The 17,460-nt window shown below is 38.5% G+C and overlaps 1 protein-coding gene across 1 annotated transcript in view; it reads left to right on the forward strand.

The window, feature by feature from the left end:
* Window positions 1–17,460, forward strand: part of STARD9 (StAR related lipid transfer domain containing 9) — a 110,943-nt gene that overhangs the window by 74,233 nt on the left and 19,250 nt on the right. Inside the window, exons 19-23 of the mRNA XM_040599918.1 lie at window positions 399–481; window positions 1,516–1,619; window positions 3,866–3,913; window positions 11,731–11,921; window positions 16,270–16,753. Coding sequence (XP_040455852.1) covers window positions 399–481; window positions 1,516–1,619; window positions 3,866–3,913; window positions 11,731–11,921; window positions 16,270–16,753 — 910 coding nt within the window. The remainder of the gene's footprint in view (window positions 1–398; window positions 482–1,515; window positions 1,620–3,865; window positions 3,914–11,730; window positions 11,922–16,269; window positions 16,754–17,460) is intronic.

Consider the following 17,460-nt stretch of genomic DNA (forward strand, 5'->3'; position numbering starts at 1 on the left):
CAACTTTCTGGGAACTTGCAGTGATCTGGAATCTTAAAAGGACAATGTAAAACCAAATTTCCAGCAGTGAATTGGTTGTGTATTTCACATGAAGTCATCTTTAATATGAACAGGGAATTTACTTCTATGTTGAGTTTGCAGAGATCTCCAAGATTAGTTTGCTGTCATTATAGAATGATAACTCTGCTGTTCCATAGTGGCAAATTTTAAAAATAGTTCCCTGTTCTGTGATAGTCAGAAAGCTGTTGGTCAAAACAATATTATTTTTTTTAAAATGTACTATTCTGTAGTAGTTTGTATATACAGAAGTCTGTATTCTGGAGTTAAGAAACTGCTAATGTTCTAGGGACCAACTTTGATGAATTATGTCTCTGTAGGTTTCTAATTTTTTTTCACAGGGGCGCTTGTTGTCCTTGGCAAGTCTCACAAGTTTAGATTCAATCACCCAGCAGAAGCTGCTATCTTAAGACAAAGAAGATCGGTAAGTTCTAAAACTGTATTTTTCTGTCCATTTTCTCTCCATTGATTTTCCTAATTATTCTCCCTCTTAAAGGCAAGTCCGATATAGGTAATATTTCTTCTCATCTTCGTATTTACTTGCTTCGTTTCCTCCATCTAATGGTCTGTAATGACACTAAACCTTTTGTAGGAGGACACTAGCGCTTCTTTCAGATGTGCTTAGCTAAAGATGATGCAGATCTCTTAAATAATTTAGTGCTTCCTATTTCTAGTCGTGACTGTAGTAGGACTGAAACAGAAAGGCAGAATGCTGCAGTAAAAACACCAGTTAAGAATCTTTCCACATTTAATAATTTTTCGAATTACCTTCTTTCTCTGTAATTTCACTGTCCTGAATGAGGTCTACTAGAAGAAATGGAAAATTTATAGGATTAATTGCTTCAGTATTGTTGACTCTTAAAACATGTAATTGTTACATACATCAGAATTAGATAAAATATTTCTTGGTATGTTAATCCCAGGAACTAACTACTGCAAGATATTATTTGGTCAGCTAGTTCAATAATGTTTCCAAAAAATCGGGTAATTCTTAAAATGACTGGCATATATAACTAAAAAACCTAATCTAAAGAGCATATATTTTCTGCTTTAGGACATAATCATATTACCGACTGATATTAGCAAGAATCTACCTTTTAAAATGGATTTTCATATAGTAACATTTTATACTTTCTGCTCCATTGTCCTTTTGTACTCACCTCTGTAGTTGAGATAAGGGGCTTAACTTCCATTTGTTTTCATTCTTAATTTCTTGATTAATGAAACATGCAGCACATTAAAACAGAGCTACAAGAAGAGGTGTACGCAGTAACAAATACTTAGCAGTTTTGCAAAGCATCAAAGGCTAAGCACAAGTGTAAGTGAGATTATAAATTCACATGGAGGTATTATGCAGAATGGCACACAGTAGTTAGCAACGGTGGTATTTTAATAACTTGGAAGTTCCTGGGTTGCTGTGATACTTTTCTTCCTGTTCTTACATTGTGTGCTTTGTAGGTTAATGAAACCCGACGCATTCTGAGTTGTGGAGCATTGGACTGGCTCAACCTGGATGGAAGTTGCACCCATTCTCCTCACTACATCCTTCCGTCTCTTGACAAGTAAGTTTAAAACTAACAAACAAATTCTCATCTGGGATGATGTCTGAAACCAGGACTTGGTTCAGACAAAACTAACTTGTATATAGATTAGGTCCCATCACGTTTTCAAGTGATCAGATAGAAGTGTACAAGAAAATGTTGGCCAACTGACTAATACAGTGTGTTACAATATCCAGACAACAAACCTGAAAAATTATTTACTGATGCACAATGAATATTGACGCACAATCAAGAAAACGCCTCAGATGAGACTGTCTGACAGCCTTAATTCAGTTCACTTGCACATCTGCATTATAGCCATTTTGATTTATAAGCTAATCTGTAATTTTTACAATATTCTTACCTCAGTGCATAGAATAGATTTCTCTAGATATGATTTAGGCAAGGTAATTATTACCAATTCAGTATCCCTGCTAATTTGTTGTGGAAATCAGAAGGCTGGTTTGTTCATAAGTTCCCTTCATTTCAAGCTGTCATTGAGCCTTCATCTCGGAAAGCCGTTGTGATTCTCTCCTTTTTTAAAACTGAGCAGTAAATAAGGCATAGAATGCTTCTGAAATGTTGAAGAGCTACTCATACTCACAGTGTCTAATGTATGCTTTTCATGGCAGAGCCTTTCTGAAAGGGAAAGGATTGGTGTGATTAAGACAGTGATTAATGTGTATCAGAAAAATGAATTAAGATATCATATAACATATAATTTCATAACACTGGAAGAAGAACATCACAGATTTAAATGTAAATGGGTTCTTTCAGCATGGTACATTCAATTGATCTGTTAAAGGCAAGAAACAACCATCTTCTCATTCATATCTGTTGATAGTTCTGCTTCTTGCTAGATTGTTTTTGGTGTGGTAACATACTGAGAAACTTTTATCTCTTTCTAGAGGATGTTTTGGTTTTCATCTTGGTTTTAGGAGTATAAAATGTTATCTCTGTTTTGAAAATCTCTTCATACATCTAGTCAAGGGGCTTGCTTTCTACCTTGGATAGTGTGTTTCTCTGTGTTCTCTTTAATGTATCTAATCCTCATTTGCCTTTCATTTGCTGCAGTGATACCTTTCTATACAAAATGGTATTTCATTTTATTTCTTTAATGAGGTACATTTTGAACATCACTGCTTCTATTTTCTTTGTAAAAAATTTAAAGAATTTTAAAACAAGGATTTGTGTCATGATTGTCAAAAGTAGATAATAAGTTGTTCTTTACATGAGTATAAACATCAGAGGTGGAGCTTTTGTCACAGAAATTTGTTTGATTGTCCTAGAAAAAATGCTGAAATTCCAAAGCATTGTGAACAGTTTAGCACAGAATTGCACTTGGTATTCCCCTTTTTAACCTGACAAAACTGCAAAACGTTTCTGATTCATTGTTTTCAGCCCATGTTTAGATAGCAGATTTGTTTGTGTTGATCATTTCTTTTAATCACTTGGATAGGACTATACATACAGCATTACTTAATATTACCCTTATACTTACCTAGAGTGTTTTAAGTGGCTACTTCAGTGAAAATGAAAAGCATTATGCTATTGTGTTTCCATGATTTTTATGAATGTCCATCATCTTACAGGAATAAGCTAAAAACTATGCCTAATATTAGTTATCTTTCACCCTACTTAATCCGGTGGTCTTTTTTGCCTCTTGAATAGATTTGGGCAAAGGTAAACTGAATTGATCCACTCAGCCTTCCTTTACAGTAACCAGTAAGGCTGTGTTTCTGTCCAGACAAGTAGTTTTGCTCATGGAGGGAGTTATGATTGAGACATCTATCCTAAGATCTATAATAAGAGAATAAAACAAGACATATTGGTCTCTCAAATGTCCAGCTTTTGTGAGGAAAAGTCATTGTCAAGTACTACAAGGTGTGTCTGAGGTACTTTGCAAACAGCAATACAGGACTAAGTGAATGACAGGGAGTGCTTGTTTGCTTATCAGCAGGAAGTTCACCTAGTGCAGGATCTTGTCTGTCAGAAAGAGATGCTTAGAGGAAAATATAAGAACAGGACAAACTGTGTCCGGGTGTCTCTGTGTGTTCATGTCTGTCCCTCTTTCTTCCCCCTCTCACTTGATAGATCTCACAAGAACTCATATTTCTTGATGTTCTCCCAGATGCTAACAGTCTGCATCTTGGAGTCTCCCTCTGCTGAAAAATACACTAACCCCTCTGTGTATAATAGACTTCAGTGGCATCTATTTTTGCCTTCTTTTTGAACATCTTTATGATTTGCTGTTTTTATTTTTACAGTCAAAAATGTAGAAACTGTAAAGAAAACAAATATTCTTCTGAACTAAGGTAAGAATATTAATATGTCTAAGGCATGCTGAACTTTTTGGCCCCTCTAGCTTTGTCTGTCTTGTGTGCTACACTGATTTCCTCCAGAAGAGATGCAAACTAGGCTTCAAGCTTTAATTTGATTTTATGATATTGAAACAAGAATCTGTACATGCAGCTGAGTTACAGGCAACCATGTTCATTCCTCATACTCAATCTTGAGCAAATGGGACCTTTTTCGCATGTGTAATCTGACTAGAGTGGGGTTTATGCTGAAGATGCCACCAATTTACAATATGTAAGAAGCCTAAAATATTTTAAAATTTTATGTCAGTAGTAGGCACTATGAATACTCTAGTACACTGAAAATTCCTTGGGCAAATTATGTTCTCTTCTGGTGAGAAGAAAACAGCTTTATGGAAGTGTCCAAAAAAGAAGCCCTAGCACTGAACATGGTTCATTCACGCAAAGAAGCACAGCAGCTGCTCACAAAAATCATTCAGAAATTGTTGGTCATCCATGGGTTTAAGTACTTTTTAATCAAGAACTGACGGTACTTTGCTTTCTTCTGGATTTTTTATTTCATAACATATAAACATATATATCATGGTAATGATTACTTATAGTCTTATCTCCCGTGCTGTCAGTATGATGACTAATTTTTCTCATCTGCTTTTCATGGGTTGAATTACTGGTTCAGCCTCTAATTGTATGTTTAAATGTTTTGACAAATGAGAGGAAAAACAAATTTCTACCATTGCACCTAAATATTAAAACTTTAGGCATGAAACTTTCCTTGAAAAGGGGTTTCTATTGGTGATCCATTGTACTCTTACTTGGCTGCTCGCTTATACACCCCACCCTGAAGAGCCCCAGCACTTCAAACTTCTGACGTTTCTTGTCAGCCAGAAAACATGCAAAAGGCTTGTGACTGGTGTCAGTTTTCATATGATAGCACCACCACAAATAAGTAGATAATTAAGTTCTTGCTCCTGCCATTGCCTTTATACCATACTGCATATAAATATAAACATGATATTGTTCTCTTAGTTCCATTAGAGTCCAGTGATACAACACTGGACTCTAATAATTAAATTTAGCTGCTTTAATTATAATTATATTATTATAATTATTAATTATAATAAAATAATTAATTTTAGCTGCTTGGAACATGTTTAAGCTCTCTTTCCTTAAAAATACCAACATTATTAAACTGAGAAAAGAAGTATCTTATAAGTATGTGTGAAATTCTACTGAACTGGAAGGGAAACAGAGCCCATAGATATGGCATCTGATGCTGGAGAACACAACGCAATTACTATTCTAATGTGGTATAGTTAATGCGTTTAACTAATATTTATAAAAATAATACTGAGTTCTTCCTAACAGCTTTCATTTGAGAATTTCAAAGTGCTTTACAAATGCAAGTTAAAGAAATCTTTTGTATCTCTTAAAAGATCCCTCAAAATTTTATTTCACAAAGAAATGCAGTGTGGCAATTACAGCAACTCTACAACTTAGAGCAGAATCACATATAGTGCGTTAGCAGGGGAACGAACTGATTCTATATATGACTAGAATTGTAAGAGGAAAATCTGTAATAGATCGTAGTTCCAGCTGAACTGGAATTTAGCAAGGCAGTGGTGACCTTTACTGGAGTGTGTGGCTACATCTTGCGCTTGTGACTCCTTGCTAAAAAGAGGTGTATTTAAAGGGTTGCCTAAAGTAAGTTGTTGCCTTACTGTTGTTTTGGGAGCTTAGGCAAATAAAATAATGAGGGTTTGCATAGAAAGACTGAACACCTGCCCCCCCCCCCCCCCCCCCCCCCCCCCCGGCAAAAAAAAAAAAAAAAAGCTCAGATGTGCTTTTCCTGTGAGCAAACCAGCTAATCAGAAATCCAAATGATACTTCTGATGGTAATTTCTCTGAAGGGCATTACTCTCTGTATACATTTCCAGAGGTCCCTTATTTCTAAAGGTTTCTGACTCTGCTGGCTGTTTTGACTGATTTTTGGTTGTGTCCCCCCGCTTTTGCTTTGAATCGTGCAAGTGGCATTGCTTCAGGAGGCTGGAAAAGATGATAATACAAGGTCTTTGTATCTCCTTCATCGCTCTTCCCTTTGCTTTAGGGAGGAGAAGGGAGAGGTTTGGGCCTCTTGCTAGGCAGGAGCGGATGTATGATCCTGTGCAGCTGCGTGGTGCCTGCTGCTGTGTGATGCTGTGAGGCCCTGTGAGAAGGGCCCTGGAGTGGACATGGGTGGAGGGGGAGGGTGAAGTGGGGGTGGATGTATATCAGTGGATAGGCTTGTAACCTTGTCTTGTGATTGCTCTCAGTGCTGGGATTTGCAAGGGTGTAAAAATGCCTTGCCAACATCTTTTTTTTCTGCTTTATTATTAACTCTTCTTCCCCTGGAAAAAATAATCTGTGAAAGAAAAATGGGGCTTGAACACTAGGAAGACCGAAGAATGGGGATGCTAACTTGACTGATGTTTTCTTTGGGAAAACTGGCAAATTCCAGCTTTTAGCAACAGTGGTTATTTTCACTTGAGTTTCTGTCTGAGCCTTAAGATTTTGTTGCAGCCTCACCACAGAGCTATTGCTGCCATAGTTACTGAAAACTGCATTATGCTGTAGCAGCCGCCAGCGTCTGCATCAGCAGTAGAAGTGTTTGGGGAAGAGGGGAGGAGAATTGCACAATACAATCCTGGAGAGCTGACAACAGAACAGGCTGGAAAAAATGTGGCTTTACAGATGGTTCATTTAGCATGCGTCATGAAAACTTTGTTTTTCCATCTCATTTTTCTCTCCACAATCGGACAGCATCGGAATAATATGAAAATTTTCTCATTAATTTGTGATTACCTTTAATTTAAGGTTGGTGTCTTTCTGTTTTAATTTTATTTGCTGGTTTTAAATGTTTGCTTGGAGGAGGGGTAACTGTTGACACTTTTTGCTGCATTTAGTACACCTAAAAATCTGCATGCTTTTATGAAATTCTGTGCTGCGTTGCTTTTTTTTTTTTTTTTTTTTTTTAAATATGCTGTGTGCCAGAGTATGCTGGTCCCATGAAACTGAGAGTTTATGTATGTCTTGATACCTGTGAAGATGTTTGTCTTATGTTTGTCCTGAGGTTATATTATTTCCTGCTAAAACTATACCACGTATAGATTGCTTGTGTAGTCAGGCAGCAATACAAGCCATAGCAGAAATTCATCTATGCTTGATTCCTGTTTCTCTTAGTATTCCTATATTTGCAGTATATCTAATTTGTTTTAGATGAAAAGAATTTAGCCATTTTCTGTCATAGGTAGATGAGACCACTCAATTCTATGTTAACTGGATTGATATTTGCTTTTAGTTTAACCATTCAGAAATGTGTTACACAAACTGATTGGCCTTTAAATTGTCTGTTAGGTGATTTAGCTACGAAGTGTGTGGAAATCTGTTATTTTCTTTCTGGGCCATTGTCACCTCATTTGTTAGTTTGTTGTGTGATTTCCAGAAACCATCAAGAGTGTGCTGACATGACAAAGCATGTTCAAAGGTAGAAGGGGAGCATTCTTACTTCATGTTCTTGGTTTCAGCAGTTTCTGTGAGGGACAGATCTGTATCCCATACCAGCCAGTCATGTTGCTCTCACAGTCAGTAGTCTCACAGCCAGAGGAAAAACATCTTCTGGCATACCTGTATTATATAAGTGGGTATGGTGAATTTTCATTATCTTTTTGTTCCACTTAGACATCTTTTTATGAAATTGCTTCTTAAAGAGGGTTTTCTAATGTTCTGTCTCTGTATTCAGACCTGTCTTTACTGTCCTGCTTGGTTTTTGGTTTGAACTCTTAAAAATTAGAAGATGAAGAGGGTCACTGAAATAGTAGCAGAACTGCAATTTGTATATATACCTTCAGCAACAGTATTTTATTACAGAATCTGTAACCTTAGTGAGAATTGTACCAACCAGCTACATCACCAGAACAAAAGCAGTAATAATACTGTAGTGCTTATTGTGTGTGGGTTTTTTTCCAAGGTTTAAAGTATGGGTATGTCTCTGTACTATGCCTTTTTGGGGTGTAGTCATAGTATGGAGCTGTGATTAGTAACAGCAGTTTGGCCTGCATCGTATTCTGCTCTGTGTGCAAACACACGTGCCTGTTGGAAAGGATCTTACAGTTTTGTGGTAGTTCAGCAAAAAGCCATTACCACACACATGAGGGAATATGCTAATGCTGCTGAGAATAGCAAACAACATACTTCTGTGTGCATTGTTTGCATTGCTTATTCTCTGATACTTTGGAGGGATGTGGGGTGCCGTTTCAGCACTGTTGGGAAGTATGGGAAGAGCTTGTGACCCTCTCCCATCTGTAAACAGATGTTACCTAACCACCTCAGTGAGCGTTGTGAGGTCTTTGGATTGAAATGCTACACTGAGTTGTTTTATATACTTAAATGTTCTGGGTTTCAATTTGTAATCAGTTTGAAGTCTGATAGGTTGATTTTATGAAAATGATGGCTTAGAACTAAAAGTCATGGTTAGGAAGAACATGAGACATTTTGTAAGAGGAATTTTTTTTTAATCTTCTTCTAGTAAACAGTTGCAGAACAAGAATTCTATTGTTTTACTATCACACTCCCTTTTTCAGCCCTATTGGCAATTATTTACTCCATTTTTCTCAATCTCATACAGAATGGTGCTAATAGTGTTAAATGAATAGAAATCTGAGCATTGATACTTGACTTTCTGAGATTTGACAATGTTAACGGATTCTTGTCACTCCTTTTGGATAAATGTACTTTGCTTCTCTCACATATGTCTCAAATTGACTTGCCCAAGGTCACAGAATTGTCCAATAACAAATTTAGACTGACGTTTTTCAACTTTCATACCACCGTAGGAATCAGAGCTTTTCTGTGTCTGTTAGGAAAACAGGTTAAAGACTACCCCATCAGCAGAGTACGTGCAGAGACTTAACATTTACAATTGCTATTAAGGTTTATTGGTTTTGACATACCAGCAAGAAGAGGCTTCAGCGGACATCAGGGCTGTTAGGTGTAGTGCATATGCAGCCAGAGGCAGTCTGCGCTCTGAAGATCTTGCAGTCTAAGTACATGAAGGCACAGAGGTGACATAATTACTCCAAAATCAGTGAGGTTTTGTCTCAGATTAGTACTTTAATCTCCACATTATTTGGCTGCTCCATTACATTTCCCTTTGAAAATATGGAAGGTAATCTTGATGCCATATTCAGGGAAAGCCTCCCTCAGAGTTATCATTAAAACCACGGGAGCTTTTCCTAAACAAGATGCTTCAGTTTTAATACTATGTTTGAAAAGTGATTCTTCTTCAGTTGACCAATCTAGCTTTAACCTTTGAGTTTGTCCCTTAGTGGTTTGTGGCATTACAAATACCTGAACAGCTGGAGATTTGTGATGGCCATACGAGTGTTTCAGTGCTGCAGTCAAGTGTCAATTCAAACCTCCTTCAGCTGAATGAGAAATGAGGCATCCCACTCCTATTTCCTGGGGAACAACTAAAGTGTATCTAAGAGGAAAAAATTACAAATCACAGATTGTTGGCATCTTTGTAGTCGAGCCAAGGACAAATGGATCTTGGAGTTGCCTATTCTCACAATTTGTTCCTGTGGGTCCCAAACAGACACAAACCATTCAGCAGATGACAGTAACAAAGTTTGTACTCTAAATATTTGCACTGTGCCAGACAACTGAACAGATTATGTTTCTTTTCAGTTGTTCTCACCAGCATTACATTTATGTAAACATTAAAAACAAACTGAATTCTGTTTTCCTCAGGTGAGCGAGAGTCACATTAAAATTGTAAATTATTGAGAATCTTAAGGCTTTTATGTAGTGAAGCTTTCTCACTGCTTAATAAAGTTGTAAAGGTATTCCAGAAGATTTGTAGACTTTGGCTGCTTGTTTCATCTATTTTGTCTGCTAATCTAGCACACAAAATCAAAATAGTTGCTGTAGAAATGGTTGCTTTGAACACATAATTCTAAATAAAGATGTTAAAGTAATTCTTATGTATCAAAGGTCAAATGCTCTTTTCATACAGGTGACCTTGTGTTGCAAATGATTTTGCAAACAACATGATGTTTCCAAAGCATTTCCTTTGAAATTATATTTTTGTTTTCTTTTGATCTTCAGGGACTTTTTACAGTTTTGATACCTTTGCTCTTTAAAAAGATAATAAATACCTAATTATAATAAATAATTTAATTCATAAGTAAAATATATTACAAATGTTTTCAAGATTTAAAAAATTAATTTCCTGAGGTTTCATATAATAATGTGTTTAGAAACAAAACAACAGGCAAAGATCATATATCACCTTTATATATGATACAACTTTAACATCAAGAATTTCTCACGATAATGTGTGAACAGGTAGAATATATATTCCTTTTAGAAGGTTAAAGTATTTTGAATATTATCATGGATCATGCTAAGAATAGATACTATTTTGTTACTGTGTCTGTATGTGCATGTAAAATTTTGGCACACAGTCAGGAGCCAAACATCTTGGAAGGGACTGCAAGGCAGTTTTTCACAGTTTATAGTCACTTTCCTGATCACAGTTCTGCTCCGGATACAGGCACAGTAACCTAACAGAGTTGTTGCATCCAACAGAGAATTGCGTGATGAAGTTCTTTCCTTGGTACTGCCAGAGACTCAGTGTAACCTCAGCAATGCCTGTAACCCTTTCTAGCTTGGAGATTTTTGATCTGAAAACAGAGCAGAATGTTATTTCTGTAAGGCACTGTGAAGTACTTAGATGACAAAAATACTGTGTAGTGGTTGTAAAGTTTTGTAACACATAAAAATAGAACCATAGAATCATTTAGGTTGGAAAAGGCCTCAGAGACCACCAAGTCCAACCATTAACCCAGGACTGCCAAGTCCATGCCTAAACCATGACCCTAAGCACCACATCTATGCGTTTTTTAAACACCTCCAGGAATGGTGATTCCACCACCTCCCTGGGCAGCCTGTTCCAATGCTTGGCCACCCTTTCAGTGAAGAAATTTTTACTAATATCCAATCTAAACCTCCCCTGGTGCAACTTGAGGCTGTTTCCGCTTGTCCTGTCACCAGTTATCTGGGAAAAGGACCTGCCCCCACCTGCCCAGGCGCCAGCTGGGTGTAACTCCATCCACCACCACTCCTTGGGCCCGGCCGTCCAGCAGCTTTTTACCCAGCGCAGAGTGCACCCGCCCAAGCCGTGAGCAGCCAGTGTCTCCAGGGAAAGTGTAGGAGATGGTGCCAAAGGCTTTACTAAGGTCCAGGCAGACAACATCCACAGCCTTTCCCTCATCCACTGGGCAGGTCATCTTGTCACAGAAGGAGATCAGGTTCATCAAGCAGGACCTGCCTTCCCTAAACCCACGCTGGCTGGGCCTGACCCCCTGGTTGTCCTGCATGTGCTGTGTGATGGTGCTCAAGGTAATCTGCCCCATAACCTTCCCTGGCACCAAGGAATACCTCCTCCCCAGTTTTGTTTTTGGAAGACGTACAGCAAAATGAAAAGTGATAATATTTTTTAAATTCTTTTGGCTATTATCTTTCTCGTGATGAAATTTTCTGCTGCACGACAAGAGCTTTTATGTTTCCTGGGATTTATGATACTCACAGGATTGTAGCCTGCTGTGACGTGCATGTACACAGCTATTTTACCATCATGAGGTTTTGTTACAATGCACCTTTGTTGAACAAAACAATATCTTCAATATTGTCTGTCTTTCTTTAGTAAGTTGACTTGTTTTATTAGAAATGTTTGGTATTTGTTTCTGGTTTAAATTCACTGTCAACATTTCTAACAGCAGAGAAATAGATGCTGTGCATGAAGAGTACAAGCAGAAACTGAGAGACCAGGAAGCTTTCCACAGAAAACAAATTCAGCAGCAGCAGCTCTATGTTGAGGATTTAAAGCAGCAGATCCTGAGAGGACAGATCAAAGCAGAGCAGGAACTTGAAAATGACCAAACACTAATCAACCAGCAGATCCAAGAAAGTGGGTACTTGCCTCTTCCCCTCTCTCACTTCCCTTCCACTGCTGCATTCTTTCATCATCTTGATGTTTTTGTCCTAGTTATGCTTTATATTATGGGTGGAACTTTTATTACAGCTTACTACTAGTTTTCTCTTATAATTGCCTTTTGCTTGAGAACAGTTATTAAGCTTTGATTAACAGGACTAAAGGGCCTCCTTTGCAGTGCACCAGCAGCACTGTTTAATTAGCTCTGCAGGTTCACTGCTGGGAGAGATGGCACCAGCATGCCATCTGTGGCCCTGAGCCTCTTGTCTCCCAAGGTGCTGCCCATCCAAGCTCCCCGCAGCTTTGCTCTGCACATACTTGTAGTGCAACTCCACCATGTTGCAATGTAGACCAAAGCTACTGTTGTGTTTTAAGTTTTTCTTGTGATATACCTGTGCTTCATCCAATGAGTTGTTCTGGGAGACTCAAATTGAGATGACTGTGGTAACTCCTACCATAAGCTTTCAGGGGAAACTGCTCTAACAACAGGATGTGATAGGAACCAAGCAGCACTTCTAAGACAGTGACGTGTGTCAGCTAGGGTACTATCTTTACGCATTTCATTGATGATGTCACCTGTAACAATATAAACCGTTTTCATGTGCTTTCAATGATATTCACTCATTAGGAAAAATGGAGCCATGACATAAGACAGCAGCTCAAACTGAGTTTTCTGTGGTTGCTATGTGAGTTTTAAACAATCAAACCAAATAAAGTGCACCTGAGAAGTAGGTGGGACACAAAGTTCAGAGCTAAAATCCCAGCCCCAGTTAAGGGAAAGAGAGTTTCACTGGCTTTTATATAGTCAATATTTTACACCACACACCCCTTTTATAGTGTGAAGAAAAATATATGAAGATATTCTGTCGTAGAAACTAAAGTGTGACAAATTAATATTAAAAGTAAGATGCCGGTTTTGTTTACCTTATAGATGATTAATTAGTGGCATTGCATTCTCCACTGCTGAATTTGTTTGAAACCAAAACTGGATTAAAGGAAGAGAGGCATTCTTCTGTTCAAATAGGAGTTATTTCTAGGAAGTTCCACAGTGATATGCAAGAGTACTAAAGGCTAGATCAGTGATCATTTTGAAAGGCAAATAGCTATGTCAGAAAGTGGAGCCACAGTCTATTTGAGGAGGTATTTTTTAGTGCCAGTGGCTCCTGGACCCCAGAGGTACTTGCTTTGCATGCCGGCAGACATAATCAGCAAGTTGTCTTGGTGGGGTTGGGCTGCCCCTTAATGAGTTTATAGACTGATTTGGGAATGTTTTAAACCTTGAGATATTTTTGACTACTGAAATTGGGTGGTTATAGTGTTCTCTAGTTTGTCTTCTGATTAACGATTTGATCCAGGTTTCCCGATAAGCAAAATGTGCCTATTACAGAGGCACTGCCCCCGCTTGGCAAAACCTGCTATTGGTTCCTGGAAGAAGAAAACTGTGAATTTTTTGAAACTTGTCAGACCCAAACTTATGCAGTTGGCTGTCTTTTAATTGTCCCAGCCACAATGAATTGGTTAAGAGGAAACTGGGGGGATGGAATACAGAAGAAATGGACTTAGGATATCTAGATAATAGAGAGAACTAGGACAGTTCCCAAAAAATGTCTTTATTTCATGACTCTGTAGACTGATTCTCTGCTTCCATCTAGTTCTGCTGGTTTTGCTGTGCTCCCTTTACACTTAGCCAGGCAGGTAGTTCTGGCCAGCCAAATACAATTCTTCACTTGGCAGCCCACCAAAGTTCTTTTTATTTTCTGTGCCCTCTGTGTCTCAGTCCCTGACAGAGGCAAGTTTGTGAGCAGAGATTAATTAGCATCTTAGAGCTTGAAGCTCTCTTGCAGGGAAACATCTGCCACATAGTTTGCTTCCTAGAAACATGCTAAAGAGAACCGCTGTAGAAATAGATTTGAGAAAAAAATGTTGTATGTGAAAGTTAACAATGTTATTAAGAAAAATTAACAAAAATAATTAATCAAATATATCCCTTTTATCCTTAGGGTAACCATAGAGTTAGAATTCCTACCTCTGTGCACGTGCTATGTGCAGAGCTGCCAACACAAACAGGACAGGAGACTCATCGTGGTAGGGGACACCAATGAAATATGTTTAAAAGATCACCAAGCAAGTGATGCCGACATTGCCTGTGCACTAATGATTTGTTACATCAGGGAAACTTCCACAACCCAAAGTTCCTCTCTTACAGCTCAGCTGTGCAGAGCTGTGGGTAGCCTTCCTTCACCACATCAGACTTAAATACCTCTTAATTCCTAACCCCCTAAATAAGCAAAGAAAGATTGCTTATTCAGTAAAGGACTGCAGATTGAAGGTAAACCCAGCCAAAAAAATGTTGCTTCTAGTAAGACATAAGTGCTTTGCAAAGCTTTGGTCTGTTAAGAAATGCTCTCCTTCTCAAGAAAGCTTGCCTGTGATTTTTACATTGCTTTTTCAGCTAAGGATATATTTGTGTTTGCTTTGTGCAGCTGAATATGTATATTTTTATAGCAGCACAAAAATGAATAAACTGCTTTAAGAGAACATGTCCAAGCCATCAGACACGATCTGGCAGTGGAAATCTCAGTAATCCCTTCTTTTGATTGTTACCGTTCATCATAGCTCAGATTGAAGCCAGTGCACTCTGAAAAAGCTCTAGCCACATCCCCAGCACGGTATAAAGTAGTCTTGCACCCAGGGTTTAAAACAAATCCACCTGGTGTTCTGTGTTCTCTGCTGCTTCCCCATTGAGTGCAAAGATCAGGTGCTGAACCTTTAGAGAAAACTAAGTGTGTAAGCAGAGGTAACATATTTTATTATCAAATTAATTGGTTGGTGAGCATATTTAGCATGTATGAAATATGGGGGACAGTAACAAAAGCAAAGAAGCTAAGTCTTTTTGTGGAGTGGTTATTTTATTAAAAATATATGTTCACTGGTGGTATGAGCCTGTCTTTTTTGAATTGTGTTTGTCCTAGCTAAAGTTTGTGTTGGCTTTACCTGTGTCCTTGCCGTGAGGGTATTTGATTTATTTCGAGTACATTGCCTGCTAAAGTGCTCATGTACAAGATATGTGGGCTTCTATCAGGCTGTTCTGGCAAGTACTTGTTGGAGCAGCTGTAGTTGCAACAGGTAGTTAATTTGTGGTTGTTGCTTTACCTCAGCTAGGTGCCACACAGGGCTTGTGTTGCTTGGGAAGTTTTCATCTGGTGGGTTTAGAGAGGCTGGCAGAACTGTGCAGCAGGTACCTGTACAGGTGGCTTCCTTGTAGCCTTGTCCTCAACCCACTTTGAAAGCTGCATGCCCATCTGCAGGACTGGCAGCTGCTCCCACAAATGAGGCACGTCCTAGTGGGGGTGTAAAGAGGTCTAGCCTTCAGGCTCACTGAACTTGCCACTGATAAGGGAGAGCATAAAAATTGCCATTTGCTGTACTGAACAAGCTCCCTTAGCATGGCTCTGGACTCCCTCATTTTCTGCATGACTAGGTAAGTGAGAGAAAATCGTTTGCAGGTGGGTTTTGTTGGTTCAGTCAAGAAGGAAAGGATAGAAGGAAAAGGCACAAAGAGAAATGTTCATTTTGGAATCGTTGTAAAACATTCAAATGCTGTGGTGAGAAGTTAGTAACATTTTAAGATTGCACAAGTACTTATTTTTTCACTTGAAATGTGGGAATTTATTAGCCAAAGGCTCATTACCGCGTGCATGAATTTCCATTTGCTGCATTAACACAGAGGCTCTGTTTAACTCTGTACAACTGCCTTTTCTGGTTCCCTTGTTAACTCTGCTCTCAGTGCACATGCATTAATTCCCGAAGCAACACATACAAAGTTTAGCATGTGACTTCAGAATAAATAAAGCAGTAGTAGTAGCATATTTCACAGTAAAAAGCTAATTAAGTCATACTTTGCTACTGTGAATATATACCCTATGTCTAAAAAGTGCACAGAATTGAACTCAGGCCTTTTAATGCTTCTGCTGTATTTTAACAATAACATTGAGTGTATTCTTTGAGAAATTGAAATGTGTTCTACTTTTTCCTTACAAACAAGGTCTTATCCACTAGTCTCCTTAGGTGTATCAGCCAAGCTCCTGCTTATCTCTTGCAGTTGTTGGTGAGTCCTTATCGCAATGGAGAGGCTTTCGGTTACCATTAAAGTGCTGCAATGATACATTTCTCTCTGAATGGTTTGTCAAGACTCTGCTCTACACGCATAGAAATTCTGTTCTCAGATGAGCAATCAAGGCTGATTAAATTAAGAAGCAAGATAGTAACAAACAATGTTTTCCCTATGATTTGTACTTTCTTTTAATCATTGTTTTGTTTACAGACCAGCAGTGGCTTATAAATGAAAATAAACGACTGGCTGCCCTTCAGCAACAGCAGAGGGAGTTTGCAGTGCAAACAGAGTCTACACTGTATGCAGAGGCTGAGGCACAGTGTCCCATTGGGCTGGAAATCTGCCCTTCCCTGCTCCAGCAGAACAAGAAGAGACTGGTGCAGTTGGAGCTTTTGCGAAGATACTCCTTAAAAAAGGCAGAAAGAAACATCAGGCGGAAAAAGGTCAAATTCCAACTGGAAAGGATAGTCAAGAAGCAGAAATTACTCGAAGCCAAGCAAAACCTAGAGCAGCTGGAAGCTAGCTGCTGGCTCAATGAAGAGTGTGTGAAACAATCCCAAGTCCTAAACGAAAATACTGCTGTATGGTCCTCTTCAGATCACCAGTTTCAAAAGGGAAGGAAGTTATTTGGTTCGAGTTCCTTGCAGCACAGGCAGCATTCATTCTGTAACCCACATCTGCCCCAGGTACCCAGGTAAGTTAACATCTGCCAATTCTTCTCCACTTTCAAAAGTAATTTAAATTCAAGGTATTTTCAGTGGCCATCCAGAATGCCTTTCAATGTATTGAAACAACCTGAAAACTTGCAATATCAGTGAACTTAAAAAATATGTCACACTGGAGCTGTTTGTCCTTTTTCCTCAGATCTGTACAGCGCATTCCCCGCTTAGCGCTTTGACATGATCTTTCTCACTGTTTTTTACTTTGCTCTCTCAAGTCTTTCGGCACTTTTAACCTCTTTGTGCATGCTTTCCAGAACTGGCTTAACTCTTGTTCTTACCTTGTCCAAACTGTTGGTTAAATACTAATTTCTGCATCATTTTATCTTGATTAGGGTAAAACTTTTCCTTCAGAATATTTGTGTCATTGGGGTGATTCTGGATTGGACTTCTAAGTTGGCCAGCCTTTCTCTAAGCTAAATAAAGATCTCTATGCTACGTTAAAAGATCGAGGCACTAGGGTGTCTATCAGAACATGGTCCTGGAGGCAGGAAAACTAAACTAAGCAGCTAAACTCTGCTAAGTGGTTTTCTGTGACATAGAGCCATTCTTTATTTTTAACTAATGTTTGCAGCTACTTGAGCCTACAGAGAGACTAAATTTCAAGCTACACCACGTAGCATTGAGCTATTCCTTTGTGTTGCAGAACATATTGCAGGGTATCTAGGGGACTGTATGGTAA

Source organism: Falco naumanni, chromosome 7 (genome assembly GCF_017639655.2).
Source record: "Falco naumanni isolate bFalNau1 chromosome 7, bFalNau1.pat, whole genome shotgun sequence".
Lineage (NCBI taxonomy): Eukaryota > Metazoa > Chordata > Aves > Falconiformes > Falconidae > Falco > Falco naumanni.